The sequence below is a fragment of the Lycium ferocissimum genome, unplaced genomic scaffold (genome assembly GCF_029784015.1).
Source record: "Lycium ferocissimum isolate CSIRO_LF1 unplaced genomic scaffold, AGI_CSIRO_Lferr_CH_V1 ctg535___fragment_3, whole genome shotgun sequence".
Taxonomy (NCBI): domain Eukaryota; kingdom Viridiplantae; phylum Streptophyta; class Magnoliopsida; order Solanales; family Solanaceae; genus Lycium; species Lycium ferocissimum.
The window spans coordinates 75,361-89,981 of record NW_026725958.1 but is presented as its reverse complement, the minus strand read 5'-3'; the positions used below and the strand labels follow the sequence as shown (position 1 = coordinate 89,981).

The window sequence follows — 14,621 nt, the reverse complement described above, 5'->3', positions numbered from 1 at the left end:
TACAGTAATAACCGCATTCACAAATATCGGGTTATATAGCAAACTTTGAAGTTTCAAAACTTTGAAACATGTTTTTGGAGTGCAAAAGTGTGTTGAAAGGGTAAAAATGGAGGAAATGAAAGAAAACAGTATGCTGGAAATGGGTTGGGTTTTTGTTAGGGGTTTCATGCACAGAATCTGTGCGTGAAAGGACCAAAGTGTAAATGTACACTTTAGCTCTTTCACGTTACGTATTCTGCGTGTAGCTTCTACTTTGGTTCTTTTTTTTTTTTTTTTTTTTTTAACAGGTTAGTTTGGTTTCAATTTTTTTTTTTTTTTTTTGGTTACAGAAGTGCCGGGCTCTTTACTTAAAGGACTATTAATCCTCCACCTAGTATTTGAAGTGGCTTTTTAAATCATAAGTCAAACTTGGAAGGACTATTTTAAGCATTCCCTCTACTAGTAAAATGGGGCAAACATTCAAGCCCAAAAAGACAACAGAAACTTGCAACCCTAATGGAACCTGAGGGAGATGAATCCTCTCATCCAACACCCAAAAGGTTCAAACCCACAAATAATACTCAATTTCCATCCACTTCAAGCAATAAAGATTCAATCTTGACAAACCCCATCTTGCCACAAGAACTCATCACAGCAATTCTTGTAAGGCTTCCAGTTAAATACCTCCTACAGTACAAGTGTGTTTCAAAAGATTGGTTTAGTTTAATCTCTAGTCCTTATTTTGTCAAGACCCATCTTAGTTTTTCTGTTAAGAATTGCACCCACCATAGATTACTGTTGAAATTTAAACACAATCTAAAACATTGTTCTGTTAGCTCTTTATTTTATGAGTCTGATATTAAGGCATTGGACTTGGATTATCCCATAGAAACCTCCTGTAATTTTGTTCGTATTGTGGGTTCTGTTAATGGATTGATTTGTTTGCGTGTTGAGTTCAATGGCTTGGTTCTGTGGAATCCGTCAACTAGAAAGTTCAAGAAAGTAGCTAACCTTATGTCTATACGGACGTATAAATACCCGGTCAAGGTCAAGTATGGTTTTGGGTATGATGAGGTTCACGATGATTATAAGGTAGTGAGTATTTTCTTTGACAGTAATAATCGCTACGTCGATGCCAAAATATATAGTTTAATGAGTGATTCTTGGAGAACACTTGATGATTTCCAAGGCAGGGTGTTCCCCCGTCATTCGAGCAAGTTGGTGAATGGGAAGCTTCACTTGGTTACTGATGATGATGGTTGGGGCATCATGTCCGTTGATTTGGTTGATGAGAAATGTAGGAAGATGGAGCAACCTTTCTATAGAAAAGAAAATTTATGTTTGAATCTTGGAGTGTTGGGAAGTGATTTATCTGTAATCTGTAATTATTGGAGAAATTTTCTGATAAATCAAGCTGAGGTGTGGATTATGAAGGAGTATGGGGTTAAGGAGTCTTGGATGAAGCTTTACACCATTAAAAATCCTATCGATATGCTTTTTCCAACCCTTTGCATGTCAAATGAAGGTGAATTATTGGGTGTTTTTGGATCGACTTTAATGATATACAATTCAAAGGATGACTTAAGAAGATATCCAGAGGTTACTAATATTGATAGAAGTCTTGAGGCGGAACACTATGTAGAAAGCCTAGTTTCTCCAATTTTACAAAACGAACAATGACACAACTTTGAAGGCTGCAAAAACTCAGGCAAATGACAGTTTGTAGCTAACGACTTGTAAGTGTTCGCTCTATACATTTTCCATATGTTGTTAGATTCGGCTTCTTTTGTCAAATATGGAACAATACATTGCATATATAAGGGTCATCTTTACACCGCATCTGCATAAGTATCATGGTTGTCCTTTTTTGTTGTTGTATATTTTCGACGAACAACTACTTTTTGAAAGAACGTTTTTTTCGCTTATAGTGTTTGGTGGCTTCTCCATTCTAAGTAAATGAGATTGGTCTTTCTTCTCTTTTAAGCGGTCCTTTGAGGGTACATGTTGTGCCACTCTAGATTGAGTAAGACTGTAAGAGTAATGAGCACTAAGGCAAATGTGAATACCGCAATAATAATTAGCATATATAGTCCTTGGCATGGTCATTATTTGATCTAGGGCCTGGGTTAATGATCATTTTTACTGACACTTAATGAAGAGGCAGAGGAATCACTGAAATCATGTAATAACCGTTAAGGTCTGAAATATCATCAAGTATGGGTTTTTTCTGTCGCTGCTAATAGCTTACTGTTATTTCTTCGTGGCTATCTTCTCAAGTTTTTTTAGTTATTTGGTCAATCAACCGCTGAATCTTCTTTCACTTTGGTTATACCGTTGACTTGAGCAAAATTAGATTGAAGGAGGTGCTTGATGCTGTTGATGATTTTGACTACTTGATAAAATAAAAAGTAGTGGGTTGAAGGATAATTATATTTATAAATGTTTAGCTGGTATGATCTTGATTATATAAGGCTCTTCTTGACTAATCATTCTCCATCTTCCCGAGCTTCTACTTGGATGCATGACTTGTGTCCCATTTAAATTTCAATGGCCCAAGTTTGTTTAACTAAAGAACTACCCCGACCATAGTTGAGAAGGTAGATGTTACCACCATGCTTGGAGACGATCCTTATTTTCCAAAATTTTGTATCATTTTGGGTTGAGCATAGGCACAGTATGAAGTGCTGATTTGCAGTGTCCCAAAGCACTCTGAAACTTACATCTTTCTTTTCACTTCATCTTTTTCCCCTTTTGACCTAGTAGTCTTCGAGCTTAATTGGTATTCACGTGATGCGTTAAAGATTGGCTCACTGTTTATACAAAGGTTCAAGGTCTCAATTGCTAAAAGACTCACCAAAATATTGGACTTATAAACTCTTCTTCTCTAGTCTGCAATGTTGCTTTATATATTCCGTATTTATTTGAAGCTTCATATCTTAGAGTAGATGTTCATCACCCAAAGGGAGTTGTCTTGGTTCATTTAATAGTTGGAAAGTACAAATTTTTGATTTCTCTTTATCTTGTGTGCACGTGTGTTGATGTGAAGACTAAACATTTTATAGTAGAAATTTATCATTGAGAAGAGTAGTCTTTGAAGAGAATTTCTGAATTATGGTACAATTGGAGTATTGGTTGCATTATTTTTTTTTCCCCCAACTGTCTGAAGTGTTCTTTAATGATTTTTCTCTATCCCTCTATTTTCCTCTTTGTATATGTATAGTATGTTCATCTGAATCATCCCTGAGAAAGTGTCCTCTGAAGGGAACTATTTTTTGGCACTATAGTGCTATGAGTTCTTTTCTTGAGAAAATCGTCAAATGCCCCCTCAACGTTTAGTCGGATTAATTATGACGCACCTAACCTTTACGGGTGACCTATTACCCCCCTGGACAATTTTAAAGTGAAATTAATACCTCCCTGGATGGTGAGGTGGCACAGAGAGTGTAGTTCACTCTCTTTGAGAGAGTGAGAAGCAAATAAAAACGTTAAAAAAAATAAAAATTATAAGCATTATTTAGTTTTTTTTTTTTCATTCTCTCTCTCATCCTTTTTCCTCTTATTCCCTTATTCTTCATTGCCCGCCACCGTCCGCCGCCGTCCACCACCCTCCACCGCCGCCAGTTAATTTTCTAAAAATTAACCTATTACTTCCCCCACCTTCTTTTAACCAAACCCAACTCCAAAACTTGGCCACCCACCGTCCTGATCCTAACACTATCCTCAACTTCCTCTCCTTCCCCACTATCAGTGTTTTGGACGGCGCGCGGCGACAAAAGGCGACAAGGGCCTGTCTCGCCTTAAGGCGAGCCGCGCGCCTTTTTGAAGTGCAGCGCCAATAAATACCAAAAAATTAAAATATTTAATTGCATATGTAAATAATCAAAATCTCACTAGCAATTACATATTAGCAAATATTTCAATTCAAAAATTAAAAGTAGATAGTAGATACTAAAAGTCTAGAACTTGAATGAGTCAACAAAAGTTTATAACAAAAGTTAAACAATTGTTGAACAGAAAAACAGGAGCAAAACAGCCACTGCCTCACTGGTGCTGTTGAGAAAGAAAAAAAAACAGAGGAGAAAAAAACAGAGGGGAAAAAACAGAAAAAGAAGAAGAGAATAGAAGAAGGAAAAAAAAATGCAGAGGTGGCTGGAAATAGAGCAGTCGTCGCCGGAAAAAAAGAAGAAGAAAGAAGAAGAACAGAAGAAGAAGCAGAAGTCGAAAATAGAGGAGGAAGAAAGAAGAAGAACTGAAGAAAAAGAAGAAGGAGAAAGAGGCGTACCTGAAAACCTTGAAGGAGAAGAGAGAAGGAGGCAAAAAAAAATCTAGCTGCTGTTTTTCTTTTGAAAATAAGTTTCATTTAAGCCCTCCATTTCTTTTAATTGCTTTTTTTTTTTTTTAATTTTAAAAAAGGACTGTCGCCTCGCCACAACTGGCCCCTCACCTCGGCGCCATTAGCGCCTTTTGAAGGTGAGCTCGCCACAGCCATAAAAGGCAGTAGAGCCTCGCCACGCCTCTCGCCTTTGGCGAGATGGCGCTCGCCTTTCACAACACTGCCCACTATCATCTTCCTCATCATCCTCCATTAGAGGGTACCCCATCATCACCGGTAAAACTCAATCATTTCATTATTGGGGGAATTCTCTATTACATCCAATTCAACGTCCCCAAACACTTCCTTATACTTCAACATCCACAAATACATATACACCTAAAAAGTGAGCAAAGACATAAAATATGAAAAAAAAAAAAAAAGCAATCAAAGAAAAACCAGAATTTCGGTACCCATTTGACATAAATAGAAAGGAAAAAATGTCCATCTAGCCTTGTTTGTTAGTATTGTTTAGTATAGCATTCTTGATTTGGTGAAAAATGACTTCATTTGGTGATGGATTGGCTTTATTTGGTGTAGAAATTTCGAAATTAGAAGTAAAAGGTGAAAAAATACACGTCAGGCGCGTGCATTTCACCACTCAAATACAGATCTGGTGGTAGCGTTTCAGGGGGGGTAATAATTCCGTTTAAAAAATAGTCAAGGGGTAATAGGTCACCCGTAAAGGTTGGGTGCGTCATAATTAATCTGACTGAACGTTGAGGGAGCATTTGACTATTTTCTCTTCTTTTCTTGGTTTATTTACTTGCTGAAGAGTGCAGTATGCCAGATTATACCATGTTATTTTTTGCTGTTTCCATAGCACTAAGAGTTCTTCTTTTGACTTATTTAAAGCTTCATTACATCTCAAACTAGAAATCCAGTATCTAGTGTAGTTGGCCTTTACAGAGAGTATCCTTTTAAAATATAGTATTAGAAGGTATCTGTAGAATAACAATTTGTACATACTAAATCTTTAAGTAATTGGACGTCTTTCCGGAGAACCTATATGTTCCCTTACCAGTACTAGGATTTGCTTCCAGAAAGCCTGGACAAGTCAATGTATCCTCTCTTAATTCTTTTTCCGCTTTATATACTTCTTAATTTTTTTAATAGACTTTCCAGTTCTGTACCCATTAAGCCATCAACTGATACTTTCTCTGTTTCTCTGTTAATTAGGTTTTATCATGCCTCTACTTCGTGGTCCTAAAGCTCGATCACCTGTTTGGAATCACTATGAAAAGCTTGAAGAAAATGATGATGGATGGTGCCATTCGCTGCATACTTGGACGGTCTCCTTAAAGTTTCATGTTAAGCGTTGTTTGGATCTCATGGAGCAGGAACATATAACTATTAGGATTGAGTAGCTATTGTTTTGTTGACTTGAATATGAACTATTAGTACTATGTTAGGACTTACTATTCAAATGTGTGACTGTTGTTTTGGTTTTCTGAAACTCTGGTGGTGCTAGACAATTTATTGCTAGTGAACTGGCTGACTAATGCTTAATATTCAAATTGTGACTGTTACCATGCTACTATTTGATTGCTATATTCAGTTGTTATGTTCTGGAATTCTTTGATGGTTATAGCTGCTGATTAGGTATGGCTACTGTTTGATTGTTTCTGTGTTCCATTTTTTTTTTCCTCATTTCAGGTACTTCGAAGATATTGCTTAAAATGTCTGCCTGTCAAAATGTTATGCTTGCTATTTTCTACCTGCTAATACTTATTCTAAACAGGTAGATTCCAATTCAATGGAACTTGGTTTTCAGGCGCAAATTACTTGATATTTTCTGAAATACTCTGTTAGATTCCCAAGAGTACAATGTTGGTTTGTCACATTGTCTATTAGTGATTCTCAATGAAGAAAAATCTTCGTGTGGAATCTTAACCGTTAAACCATTAACAACAGATTAATGGATATTTTAACGGTTCTTTAACGGTTTAGCATGTGTACAAATTGATTTTCAAAATCTAATCGAACCGAACCGACCGGTACGCAACCTTAAGTACAACTAACATCATTTGTGAGCTACAAGTCTACAACCATTTGGTTAACACTGATGGAATGAATGTGTCCGCCCCTCAAACTTTCCGCTTCAAGGAGATTGATGTTGTTGATGACATGGTTTCTAGCAATGCCATCCTTTATGAGGCTGAAGAGCACCCTGACCATGTAGTTGTGATTAAGGTAATAATAGTACTAAATAATATAGTATAATTAGAACATGGCCACTATCAACCGAGCAGCCGCAGTGAGAAGGCTTTCACCGCCCCTTCTGTATCTCTTCACAAAAACCACTAAACTTTGATTCTCCGCTCAAAAGTTTGAAAAGTCTGAATATACCTTTCATTCATCTATTTTGTTGAAAATATTCCTATGATTTTAGGTCACTTATGCTCTTATGAGTTATGAACTTATGACTAACGGCCAACACAAAATTATAAAAAAAAATTATTTATAATTCACGTGGCATTTCATTATTGGTCTAATTTAATCTTTAATTCCAATTAAATAAATTCACTCATCCATTTTTCTAACTTACAAACTTACTCGACCTAAACAATAACCCACTTGAAAAACATAAAATCTCGTCGGGAAACCAATTTCGCCCATTTTCTTTTTTTACTAGATTTCAAACATTAGTAAATATACTATTCCACCCCATCCCAAAAAGATTGTCTTAGTTTGACTTGGCACGAGTTTAAAAAATAAATGAAGACTTTTGAAATATATGATCCAAAACAAGCCTTAAATATTTGTGTGGCTGTAAATCATCTCATAAATTTAAATTGTTTTTAAATATAACAACGTGTCAATCTTTTTGAAACAAACTAATAAGGAAAGTAAGACAATCTTTTTGAGAACTAATAAATGTTTTTTTTTTTTTGGTCAAACTGTGTCTCCATTGATCATTTATGCAAAAAGTTACAGAGTTGAGTTTGGTATACCAAACTTGGCACATGATCATTGAGTTGAGACTAATCTATGTCCTAACCAAAAACTGAAATGATTTGAGCAGGTTTGGCTTGTTTGATTCTAAAAGATGGAAGATTCCATCTATCCATGTTGATAAGGCCTTTGGTGTTCTTTGGAAGCTCAGCAAAAGAATTGAACACTTGGATTTCTTCAAGGTTATGACTCAAATTGGTCAATCTATCAGCAGGTCGATTAGCTTCTCTGAAACAATGGTTAATTTGGAATCCATGTTCTTCAACTATTCTCTGAATTTCATCAATGATACTAAGAATTCTCCGGGGGATCTTCCATTCTCTCTTTATGCAATTAGCAAGCAGAAGAGAATCAGTTTCACCCCATACACCTCTAAAACCATTGTTAACACGCCATTTGACTCCATAAAGCATGGCTTCTGCTTCAGCCATGTTACTTGTTCCAGGTCCAAGGGGGATTGAATAAGCAAAAATAAATCTCCCTTGGCTATCTCTGATTAAGCCATCTCCACCATATGATCCTTGAGTGCAACTACCATCACTATTTATTTTCACTGTCTTAGCCAGTGGCTTTAACCACCTAACCATGAGGCTTGTCTCTTGCTGAATTGTTGCTTCACAAGCTTGGCAAATTGTGCTCCATTCTTCTCCCACTTTAGCATATTTAAATCTTCTATTAATAATCTGCAATTCAACTACTACCAACTTCAGACGGTGTCTTAGCCACAATTGACAATGCATGTAATCCACTCTGCAACTCATCTTGCAGTAAACCATAAATCATCCTATGCCTCTTAACCAAACTCTTACCTTCAAATTCCTCAGAAATCACTTTTAAATTAAAATGTGTCTCTCCATCACTGCCTCTAACCCCGGCATGCCCCGCGTGCTGATAAGATATATCTTCAACTTCTAATTCAACAGGCCTAAGTTCCTTCTCCAATTTCTCCTTTATTCTCATCCCTCTACTCCTCAAAACACCATCATCAACAGCACCAACAATTATATTGTTTTCACCAACTTCCTGAACATTTCCATTAACATTAATTTGCTCAGTCGAGGCATTTGATAAATCGCTCTGGGGGCCTAAACCAGATACTTTTTTCTCCGCTTCAACGTACAACTGCAACGCTTTTTTCTGCATTAACTTCAACATATTCAAAAACCCATTATTCCTAGAAGGAGTTAAGCTTTGTTGCAATCCTAAAAGTAGCGCAAAATCAGGCGAAACTCTAACAATCTCTTCTACAGGTCTTCCAGAAAGGCCCTGAACTAACAAAGCAGCAAGACCTTTAGTGAGTACCGAATCCGAATCAGCTTCAAAGATTACACTTCTCTCGGAATCAAAATACGCCCTAACCCAAACCTGTGAAACACAACCCTGAACCTTGTTTTCATTAGTCTTGTACTGAGCATCAAGTGGTTTTAAATTCTTTCCATAAAACAAGAGTTGTTCATATTTAGCTTTTGGTTGTTCAACTGCTTGGAATAGTTTGATGATTTCTTGAACCTTTGGTGGGAGTTCTTCAATGGGTTGAAGAGATGATGATGAGGATTGTTGTGGGGTGGCTGAAATAATGGGTTTTTTTGTGGAGATTCTTTGGATTGTGATGATGGATTTAAAAATGGTTAACTTAGTAGGATGTGAAGTGAAGAGAGGGTGTGGAATTTTGGTGGAAATAGACATGGATTGAAGAAAGGGTTTGATGATGAATTTAGTTGCTGCTGTAGAGAGGAAAGGCAGATTCGAGACAAGAGACAGCCAAGAGATTGAAAAGGTGTCTGACAAGGCATCCACACCCTAGTACTCCTAAGAAGACAAAAGAAACTATTTTACTTGTCCACAACAAATGTTTTCTTGATTTTTTAGTCTAAGTAAATTTTATTTCCCAAATATAACAACCTCAAAAACCCCCCAACAAAGCCCTTTTTACCTCAACAAACATGGCCACTATCACCGCCAGGTCTCTCCTCCGTTCTGCCACTACTTCCGGCCGTACAGCCTCCGGCAGACTCGCCAACAGCACCAAGCCAAAGGCCTCTTCATCTCCCTTTCGTATCCCTTCACAGAAACCACTCACTGCTCGCATTTTCAGGTCATTACTAATAAATGTTTTTTTTTTTTTTTTTTGTGTTTTCGCCATATCCTTATTAGTAGTATTATTTAGTAATCGCGCGTTGTGTCTTATTCTTTCCATGTGTATTACCCTATGTTGTTTCATTTGCCTTGTATCTTGTTATATAATTACACTGTATGTTAATTGGGGCAACAATGCTATCAAAATTGACCCAATTTTTTAATTCTTACAAAAAATAACCCAAATTTTTCTCTCTCTGCCTCCTTATATGTTTGTATATATTGGTATATATTGGTATAAGTGTCTGTATATATTTGTATATGTTTGTATATTTTGGGCTATTTTTTATAATGTAAGTTTTGGGCTATTTTTTTACAATGTAAGTGACCAACTTGTATATTTCTGAAATTTTTCCATTTTTGCAACCCTGTGTCGAAAACTATTTTTGGGCCGAGGGACTATCAGAAACAGTCTGCATACATCCTAACCTCCCCAAACCCCACTTGCGGGATTACACTGGGTATGTTATTGTTGTTGTTGCTGTTGCATTTTCACCAATTGTTTGAATATGTACCCTTAATTGCTTACATATGCTATTGACCCAGATAGATTATATGCACATATATATGTAATTTGAATTTCACCAATTATTTGAGTATTTACCCTTAAATGTTTACATATACTATTGAACCAGATAGATTTTATATATATACATATATATATATATATATATAGTTTAAAATTTTCACCTATTATTCGAGTATTTACCCTTAATTGTTTACATATGCTATTGACCTAGATAGATTATATGCACATATATATGTAATTTAGATTCTCACCAATTATTTGAGTGTTTAGGGGTTGTTTGGTTGCTGGTTAGAGTTATATAGGTATTAGTAATGTAGGGATTACTAATGCAGGGTTTAGGTATTCATGTATTAGTTATATCTTGTAGAAATTAATACATAGATTCCCTCATAACTTATACTGCACATGTATTAGTTATGTGGATTTCTAAATTGCTGACCAAACACCATATTCCATGTGTTGAATTTTATACATAGCAAGAAAACGCTACCAAACATGGTACAAGTTATGCATAATTTAATACATGAATAGATCACCTCCTAACCAGCAGCCAAACGACCCTTAGTTGTTTACATATGCTATTGACTCAGGTAGATTATATGCACATATATATGAAAATTTGAACTTTTACCAATTATTTGAGTATTTGCCCTTTATTTTTTTCTATGATATTGACCCAGATAGATTTTTTCTTTATATTTTGTAGATCTCCTGTTGAAATGAGTTGTATAAGAGTGGAAACGATGTTTCCATATCACACTGCTACTGCCTCTGCATTGCTGAATTCGATGTTATCTGCCACTCCTCGAAGCTATGGTTGGAATCTTGAAGGTAAATTTTTCACTTCTTTTTGGATTATTGTATGGGTGCGTACGAGAATTAATTTGTTGGGTGCATGATTTTATAAATATAAATGGTTCACAAATATCCGCATTTCTTCTTTCCAAATTGAATCTGTATACTTTTGTTGGTGTCGTTTTTAATGTGTGAGCTTGTAGTTCCTATCACTAAATGCCATTGAGGAATTTACATTTGCCCTAAGTTTCTAAAAGATTGTGCTGTGTAATCTTTCACTTGTTTGGTCATTAGCTTATATTTAGCTTTTGCCTCTTCTCTGTTTCTGTACTTCAGTTTTTGTGTGGACTGGAATATGGCATAAGTTGACTCCATGGGCCGCTATTAGGAGTATGAAATTTGTGTATTTGCTTGAGCCTTGAGTGGTTATTGAACCCCGTGTCCATCCCCACCCCAAAACCCCCCAACGCCGCAAAAAAGAAAAAAGGTAAATGTTTGGAGAGGAAAAGATAGAGGAACCAAAATTTCAGCCAAATACATAGACTCCAAAAGTTGTCACCATATTTTATTTGGACATTTTTGCTCGAGGTTTACCTATTAGATACTCCAACCTTGATCAATGTGTACCTATTAAACTCCTCACGACTACCAGTAGAAAAAATTTAGTACGTGAACTTTACACACTGTGACTTGACAAAAATAGCTTATGAAAAAAGCTACGTGACTTTTGAGTCTAACTAATCCAAAAAAAAAAAAAAAACTTGAGCAATAGACAACAAAGAAGAAGAAAACACTATTTTCAGAACTTCACTGCTGCCCCCTTCCCCGCCGGTCATCTTCTTCCCAGACCCTCGCCCTATCTTCCTCCATAGAACTCTCCCCAAACCCCAAGCACTACCTCAAATAGTGTTTTTAGGAAAATCCCGATTGGTCATGAATAAATAACACGGAAAAAGGGAAGATATGTCCCTAAATAATCGGGTTTGTTCTATGATTGCCCTCGTTAACGTATTAGCTCCCTAAAACCCACACCATTAGTTTTAGGGGCAATTTTAAGCCAATTGAAAAGTGTTAGGCTTTAGGGAGCGAATAGGTCAACAGAGGGCTATCATAAAACAAACCCGATTATTTAGGGGCATTTTTGGTCCTTTTCCGTTGATTTAATGTATTCATGTTGAACCCATGAATGCATCTAATAGTTATATTAACTTAATGGACTCATGAATTGTTGTGAATGCTAGAGATCCTGGGGGTACAATGTTAGTTCTGATGCAGCAAATATAATTAGGAGAAGCTCCAGGATGAGAATGAAAAACATACGACTTGGTGACTACATTGTGGATAAAGGCTAATAGCAGTTTTGTGGTTTGCACGTGAGAAGTGAACATTAGCAGTTATAAAAAAGAGCACTCACGTACTCAGTTAGGCATCATGGAAGTTGTGGACTCTCTAATTTTTTATTTTTTTTTGACAAGGGGACTCTCTACTTGTTCTCATCTCCTTTCTGCACTTTTCTATTCCTCTCATTTCTTCTTCTTGTTTGTCTATGTTAACTTCCTATTAATTGCATTCTAGTTGTTTCATTCTAAGTTGAGCGGACTCTTCACTTTCAATGCGCACCCATGTCGGATTCTCCAAAAATACATTACTTTTGGAGAATCTGACACGCACCCGTTGACATTTTTTAAGAGTCCGAGCAACATAGGTTTCATTGAACAATCTCAAGTTGTAATCTTTCTTTATTGTTTAATTTACATACTCAGTTAGTTAGTAATTCGATATCGTGTGTTTGAATCGTAGCAACTACTACATGAATGATTTATCAATGTATTTAGATAGTTTTTGAGTAAGTATCAATGTATACAGATAGATACTTGACTTTGGTCGACGTAATTTAATTCACCAATATATTGTGTACACAACTAATCATTCATCCAAGTACATAAATGAAGTTCTTTATAAATACGAGTATGTGACTATGAAGGTCAAAATTTGCTAATACTGTACCTAGCAAAACTTGTTAGCATGATATTTGACATTAGATTAATGTGTTTCCAATGGAATTAATCATGTTCATATGGTTGTTTCTGGGGCAGGATGCATTTTATTTATCAATATTAAGAATAGTGTGACCTTTGTCTATTATAAGACCTTTGTCAGACTTGTTAGTTTTGTTGCCTTTTCTGTTATGTCCTTCTAGTCTACAACGTAAACTCCTATAGTTGAAATCCTTCCAATAAAACTCTCAGTCAGAACTCTTTAAATGCTTATAGGTTCAGTTTACAGAAAGAGTGATATGTTCTTATCCAAGATATCAATATATATTGACATGTCGTTGAGCCTTGAAATACGCAATTGATGTATTTGTTATGCCTGTCTGAATGTAGATTAATGTAGAAATACGTGTTTCTTGCAGATTTGTGAATCATGCAGTATGCCTGTCTGAATGTAGATTAATGTAGAAATACGTGTTTCTTGCAGATTTGAATCATGCAGCTGATATTGATTTATTGATGAGTTAATTGCATAATAAGCCTCAGGAAAACTGAATCAGATTTTATGTCAGACCGAAAGTTGCTTAGCATAGAAAATTTTCCTTTCCGTTTGTAGTTGTAAGATGTAAGCGACATTCTAATACTTGGCATTTAATCAGATTGCAACGATGATGTATGATGAATGTCAGAGAGTTCAAGTGAAGTTTATGTCCAAGGGATCTTAGAGAAAAATAGTAGAGTACTGAATGAGAACATGAGATTCTTTCCCTTTCTGTATACTGTAGCTTCTATTGAAGTATATCACCGATGGCTATTTACTTTTTCAAGTCCTAAGTCAGCTCATTATAATTATAGATTATGTGAGGGTTGAAGTTGACTTGGCGCCAGCGCATTTGATCACATTTCGTTACGATTATGGTGTAAAGCAATATATTACCTGATTTTAGTTTCCTGGGATTGTTCTGAAAGCATCTAATATTTGGTATTCAATCAGATTTATGATGAATGTGATCAGAAGGTTCAAGCGGAGTTTTACCAGGCAGTCGAAGAGAATGTCTGAACATAGGGTACGATAGGAGCTCCAACGAAGAAACATATGTTTTTTTTTTCTGTAACTTCCATTTTACTTTTCTTCTAATATTCACATTTGTGATTTGTCAGATGCTGACCCCTCCAGTGAATTCTGGATTCTACTTGAGTTTTATTTTGTTACTCGGAGTATTTACTTGTTGAACGACTTCTAAACTGAATACCAGTATACAGCATAAGCACCTATCCTTGTCCATGACTTTGTAGCTGGAATATTGTACACATCTAACCTTGTCTATGACTTTGTAGCTGGAATATTGTACACAGTTCTAAGGTTTGTACCATGAACAATTTTTCCCCAAATATAACGGAGGGGATGGGTTGATGCATGGAAATTGGAAAATTTAATGTGTGTGCGTGCGAACACACATATTTAATATGGAGCGAGGTCATATGATGTTACGCATCTAGTATGAGAGTCATATCGATGCTTCATGAATCTTTGGTGGACAAAGATACCATGTAAATGTAAATGTGCTAGTCGGAGGTAGCAAGGGGTACCAGGTAGAATAAATTAGATGCATGCAAGTTAGCTTAGTTAAGTGAAATTTTGTAGTAGCTTTAGCCAGTGGCATCTCTTAGCAATCAAAATTTAATAAACATAGATGGCTTCATCAAAAGATGTCACCACAACTATATAGTATAGCATTACTATATTACCTTAACCATAACATATGTCAACACCTTCAAAAGTATCTTGAGTGCACTTGAATCATGACAATTATGCGTTGTTTTCCTTCCTATCCTGCTCCGCCGATTATCCTGCTCGTAT

At 36.0% G+C, this 14,621-nt stretch overlaps 3 protein-coding genes and 1 long non-coding RNA gene across 7 annotated transcripts; 2 read left to right on the top strand and 2 right to left on the bottom strand.

The window, feature by feature from the left end:
* Positions 1-479: 479 nt before the first annotated feature.
* On the top strand, positions 480-5,891 carry LOC132044869 (F-box/kelch-repeat protein At3g23880-like). Its single transcript, XM_059435405.1, has 2 exons — positions 480-1,715; positions 5,531-5,891. Exon 1 carries the CDS (start codon positions 496-498, stop codon positions 1,657-1,659), a length of 1,164 nt encoding a protein of 387 aa, XP_059291388.1. The 5' UTR covers positions 480-495; the 3' UTR covers positions 1,660-1,715; positions 5,531-5,891.
* A 2,105-nt stretch (positions 5,892-7,996) lies between these two features.
* On the bottom strand, positions 7,997-9,079 carry LOC132044864 (sufE-like protein 1, chloroplastic/mitochondrial). The gene has a single exon (XM_059435402.1). The coding sequence runs from the start codon at positions 8,990-8,992 to the stop codon at positions 7,997-7,999; it is 996 nt and encodes a 331-aa protein (XP_059291385.1). The 5' UTR covers positions 8,993-9,079.
* A 55-nt stretch (positions 9,080-9,134) lies between these two features.
* On the top strand, positions 9,135-14,035 carry LOC132044870 (protein NUCLEAR FUSION DEFECTIVE 6, mitochondrial-like). Of its 4 annotated transcripts, none has more exons than XM_059435409.1 (3): positions 9,135-9,401; positions 10,678-10,802; positions 13,755-14,035. In XM_059435409.1, the coding sequence occupies exons 1-3, from the start codon at positions 9,250-9,252 to the stop codon at positions 13,760-13,762; spliced, it is 285 nt and encodes a 94-aa protein (XP_059291392.1). In that variant the 5' UTR covers positions 9,135-9,249; the 3' UTR covers positions 13,763-14,035. The 4 variants fall into 4 exon arrangements, with proteins under 4 accessions (XP_059291392.1, XP_059291391.1, XP_059291393.1 ...); XM_059435408.1 differs by lacking the exon at positions 13,755-14,035 and adding an exon at positions 13,420-13,742; XM_059435410.1 differs by lacking the exon at positions 13,755-14,035 and adding an exon at positions 13,183-13,199.
* On the bottom strand, positions 13,860-14,354 carry LOC132044871 (uncharacterized). The gene is made up of 2 exons (XR_009412291.1): positions 14,080-14,354; positions 13,860-14,037 (listed from the first exon to the last, which is right to left on the bottom strand). It is a non-coding gene; the product is annotated as an uncharacterized LOC132044871 (long non-coding RNA).
* Between the last annotated feature and the right edge of the window lie 267 nt (positions 14,355-14,621).